The 5,237-nt window shown below is 43.6% G+C and overlaps 1 protein-coding gene across 1 annotated transcript; it reads right to left on the bottom strand.

Moving 5' to 3' along the window:
- Nucleotides 1-466: 466 nt before the first annotated feature.
- CSUI_010891 (uncharacterized protein) lies at nt 467-4,847 on the bottom strand (the record flags this gene model as incomplete). The annotated part of the gene is made up of 4 exons (XM_068070992.1): nt 2,760-4,847; nt 1,973-2,158; nt 1,015-1,080; nt 467-673 (listed from the first exon to the last, which is right to left on the bottom strand). Coding segments are annotated over exons 1-4 (1,632 nt in total), but the record flags the coding sequence as incomplete, so codon positions are not given.
- Between the last annotated feature and the right edge of the window lie 390 nt (nt 4,848-5,237).

Below are 5,237 nucleotides of genomic sequence, written 5' to 3'. Positions count from 1 at the left end.
TACCCCGATAGTACACATGCATATATATATATATATGTAGATGTATAGATGTTTACAGCCCTAGGTATCTGTAGAGACTTGCATCCTTCATAGGTAGTATATAGAAAAGGATGCGAGCGATGGATCTGTATCAATCTGTCTATCTCTCGACTTGTGAATATCTTTATAGGACATAAAGTGCATGTAGACAAAGAGAGACATACAGACATCGCTAGACGCATGTACAAATCCGCTCATACTCTACACATATATCAATATACACACACGCATATATTCTCGCCTACTAATACTACTGCTTATGCAAGTATACAAACACACATAGATACATATATATACATACATAGAAACATGTACAAACATCCATCTATATCTATCTTTCTCTCTTTGTATATATATCTGGAGAGAGAGAAGCGTGATCGTGTCGAGAAGCGAGGGATCGGTTTTCAATGGAGTTTCTCCTCCTTACGTGAAGTCGCTTCGTCCGACAAGCATGAAAGAGCTCAGGAACCACCGAGGTTTCTAGGTCGCAGATATCCACAATTTTGAAGACAATCGATTCTTTCTTCATCGATTTAAGAATGGTGTTGATAACGAGGTCAGGAGGCTGACTTGGTAAGAGAGCATCCTGCTCATTTGCATGCGCTTCCCACATGCCATCCAAATGCTTATACATCTAGGTGTAGGAGAGAAGAAAATACAAAAGAAAGAAAGAAAGAAAGATGGAGGCACGGAGATATTCGCGTCGAGAGATTCAAGGAGAAAGAAAGAAAAGAAAAGAAAAGAAAGAACGAATGACAAGGAGATGAGGGAGAAAAGACTTGCATGCAGTAGATAGATAGATAGATAGATTAAAGATAGATTAAAGATAGATTAAAGATAGATTAAAGATAGATAGATAGATAGAGGCAAGAATGAGTCAAGCAGAAAAGAGAAATGAAAAGGAGAAGAGGCGGAAGAGACGATAGAGACTTGTGAGGAAGGTGAGTGAAGGCTGTTATGCATGACTTCGATTACTTGAATTCTGTAACATCTTCGGCAGAGAAGAAGTCTCGTTCGTTGTCGGAATCGAGGGCTCTTGATCTGTGTACGTACACCCGAGAAAAAGAAAACCGCAGAGAATAAGAAATGAGAGAGAAAGCGTTACTTCCTTCAGGTGTCTTCATGTTTAGCATGTGGAGAAAGACAGGAGCACCCCCCAACCGAAAGGGAAAGCTTCTCACTACTCTATCTTTCTTTTTTCTTTGTGGGGAAGGTGCACGCAAGTTAGTCAGTAAATACCCCTCCTACTACATCGCCAACTGAAGCTCCACACAGGCACTGTATATACACACATATATAAACACATACACCCATCTGTATAGTGGTATCCAGATAGATATAGAGGCACTCCCACATAGATATCGATGTAGAAAGAGAAGCAGCGAGAGAGCGAGAGAGAGAAGAATGTGCTTCAGGGTGGCAAGAGGGCTGAGACGAAGAATGTGATCTCTCTTTCTCAAAACATCACAGGGAGTCTGATTGATAGACGAAACCCCAAGGAGAGCAGAGAAAAAAGAAAATTTCCGTCACTGTTGGCCACCTCAGTCCACACACCAAAGAAAGAGTGAGAAAGAAAGAAAGAAGAGACTTTCCTTGCTGTCTCCCTATTCATTTTTGAGATGTCTCCCATCACACATAGAGACAGAGAGATGAAGTATAGCTAAGCAAATCAACGACAGACAGACTTTGCATAGATAGATAGATAGATTGAAGATAGATAGATAGATAGATTAAAGATAGATAGATAGATAGATTAAAGATAGATAGATAGATTAAAGATAGATAGATAGGTGATGTGAGCGCGTTGTGAAGGAGATGGCTTAGAGAAAACGAGAGAGTGAGAGAAGGAAAGAGAGAAAGAGAGAGAGAGGAGAAGCTGTCGGTGTTTTGGCAGAAGGGGGCGTATGACTGTTCTTCTTCTTCGTTTTCTTACAGTGAGGACTTCGACACCGTCAGGAACGAAATCGACTTCAACTCCTTTTGCTTTGGGAAGGACCTTATATCGATCGCTATACCACTCTTCTTTCTTCTCTTTAGCGAGATATCCTTGTTTACTCGGGTCATCGCTCTGGAATTCTACTCCACACCCACTGCATCGTCGAGGTGCATGCGGTACAACCTAAATAAGCAAGAGAAAGAAACAAGAGAGAAAGCTGGGAAGGAGAAGGAAAGAAAGAAGGAAAGGAGAGGGGACGGAATATAGGACGATGAGGATCTCGGGTCTTGATCTGTGCATGAAGGGAGAGAAGAGAGGGGAGAGATGGATGAAAAGAATGAGTCAAAACCTGTTACGAGACATACAGAACACGTTAGAGACATATGTGTTGTATTCAAGAGCGAAGATGGAGTGTAGAAGACTACATAGATAGGAGAACGAAATGGCCGTGTGGTTCGGTACACCCTCGTTTCCTGAGTGGGGTGTATGTACACCCGAACGTGTACATACACTTCGTTGTAGATTCATAAACCAACAGCCTTCCATGCAAAGAAACGGAGAAAGAAGACAACGCCGTCTTCTACTTCTTCCATTCCCTTTCTTTCTTGGCGAGAGTATAATCAGGCTGCATTACCAGGCGATAGCAAGAGACGCAACTAGACAAGAAAGAAGAATAGATCTCCGATTAGAGAGAATAATCTATGTCCGATGCAGAACAAGAGAGAAACAGACACACTGAATCAGACAAGAATACGAAGAAGATGAGACACTTCTCTTGTTTTACCTCGAAGACGTCTTCTACGACTCCTGGTAATGTAGGCAGTCTTTCTTCTTTTGCTTCTGACTGACCCTGAGGTGGCACGAAAGATCCTTTCTCTTCTTCTTTTTCTTCTTCCCGTGCTTCTTCTATTTCATCTCTTTCATGATATCCGGAAAGATGGAGGTCCGAAAGAGTTGAGTAAGAACGACGTTTCTCCAGGAGAGAAAAGGGTACCAAAGAATGGGTCTTGAATTTGCTTCGTCTCCATGATGAAGGTGTATATACACCCGAACCATGGCAATAGACCTCATCTCTCCCTTCTGTCGACACATGGTCTATGTCCGAGGAGGCACATGTCTTAGGAGCATTCGTGAAGAGACCAAGATCTCTATCTATCCACTTGTGAGTTATACGCTCTTTTCTTCTTCTGATAGAGCAAGAGCTATCTGTGACCCTTCCTGGAATAAGATCACTGAGACGAGAAGTCCAGACAAAGGAAAGATGTGCTTCTCTTTCTTTCTGTGAAGGAAGCACGCTGCACGGCTTTACTTCTTTTCTCAAGAGAGGAGGAACAGATTTCGTTGGTCTTCTCCTTCTCCCAACAGACTTTACAAAGTGCTGAAAAGAAGAGGTATCAGGCGAGGACGACGCTGTAAGAGAAGAGAAGACGCGAGAGGTAAGAGAAGAGCTTGAAGGTAAAGAAGAGAGAGGGAGAAGACCAGAGAGAAGAGGAGTGAGAGAGGAGGAAGAGCGAGAAGAAGACTGAGAATGAGAGAAACGACGTAAAGATGAAGAATAAGAAGAGAAAGAAGACGGAGACACAGAACAAGAAGAACGCGGTGACGACGATGAGGAAGAAGAAGAAGATGAGAAATACGAAGAAGAAAAAGAAGAAGATCTACTAGAGACAGTAGAAGGAAACGATAAGAAGGTGGAAGAAGGAGAAAAAGAAATAGAGTGAGAGGGCGGCGAAGAAGACGAGAGGTTTTGTGTATGAGACCTTTCTTCTTCCTGAGACAACGACCTTGACCGACTAGCCTTAAGCGGGTAAGCGCGAAAGGGTCGTAAAGATCCTCGCCTTGCAGTGAGAATTTCTACGATCCCCGTCATGATGTGTGTTGAAAGGCCAGGAAGGAGGGAGGTATGTATGCTCAAAGAATCACCACTCTTAATTGTCCTGGGGTGTATGTACACCATAGGAAAGGAAAAGAAGACGGAGAGAGAGTCGTCTGCTTACAGGCAGATTGATGCGAAGGTACACAAGGGAGAAAAACGAGAGTGGAATCTTCTTGGAGAATAAATACATCGGTCCAACTTCTATCATACTCAGGTGGATTACAGAGAAAGCAAGCGAGAGAAAGACGAGACAGGCTGAAAACCACAGGCAGGTCGGAAAGACAGAGTGACGAGAAGATACAAAGAAGGAAAAGAGGTGAAGAGACTTCTTGTGGGTGGCTTTGGCATACGGACTGAGAGAAATACTTTTTCCCTTATTATCTCTCATCTCCTGTATGGTGTTTCCGAGGAAAGACGAATCACTAGGCGAGGGGATTCTCGTACTTCCCGAAAAATGAAGAAGATACACCCGCCTAATTCTCGCTGACCAAGGTGTATGTACACCCCAAGGTCCCTCCCTCTAGCTGCCTGTACACTCCGCCGGATGCAGTCTCTTTCTTCTCTCACGGCGAAATCTATAGAGACAGGAAGAGAGAGTGAAATATTTGCACAGGAGAGAAGGCTCAGAAGAGACCTCTGAAAGAGTAAGAGACCGTAGAAGAAACAGACAGGAATGAAGACGGAATGACACCCTAAGGAATTCATACGAACGAATGCCCATTGATGGGCTGGCAGCGGAAGATACGCATCCTTATCTTCTGTAGGCTGCTAGCGAAAGATATGGACGAGAGAGGACAGACAATAGAAAGAAGAATAGATGTGTTACACATCATGTTACCGGAGACTTTTTCTACGGGGTAGGAAAGCGTGGAGAGAAACGTAGAGAAATCAAAAAGGTCCGATGTGCTTGAAGAGACAAAGTCTTAGAGCATACGGAGGAGACAGGGAGGTAAAGACAGTTGCGCCAGGAGTATCTTGTCTCTTGAGATGGTGGGGCTAAGGAGAATGTACTCGCCGTTGTAGAGCTCTGAATGTTTGTCTGTCGCATGGGCTCTTTACTTGGTCTTGTTGGCTGCATGTACGTACGCATGCGCATACATCTAGGCATGCAATCACATGGAGAGACAGAAAGAACCAGCATACCGTCTCCTGTCTCTCTCCAAGAAACGAGGGGAAAGGAGAAAACAGAACTGTCAACAGGAAAAGACTCCTTTCCCAACAGAGATGTATATGTATTTGATGGATAGAGGAAGATCGAACCACTGGGTATGCTTTATTCTTCTTCTTCCTAGGACCTTCAGCTTCTTCTCCACGTGTCTTTCGGACAATAACCTCGAAAGTAGCATGGTTGCAGAATGAAGGGGGTATATAGACACTGCAGAGATC

Source organism: Cystoisospora suis (assembly GCF_002600585.1).
Source record: "Cystoisospora suis strain Wien I chromosome Unknown contig_8768, whole genome shotgun sequence".
NCBI lineage: Eukaryota > Apicomplexa > Conoidasida > Eucoccidiorida > Sarcocystidae > Cystoisospora > Cystoisospora suis.
The sequence above is the reverse complement of the archived record's forward strand: the minus strand, read 5'-3'. Positions and strand labels throughout refer to the sequence as shown.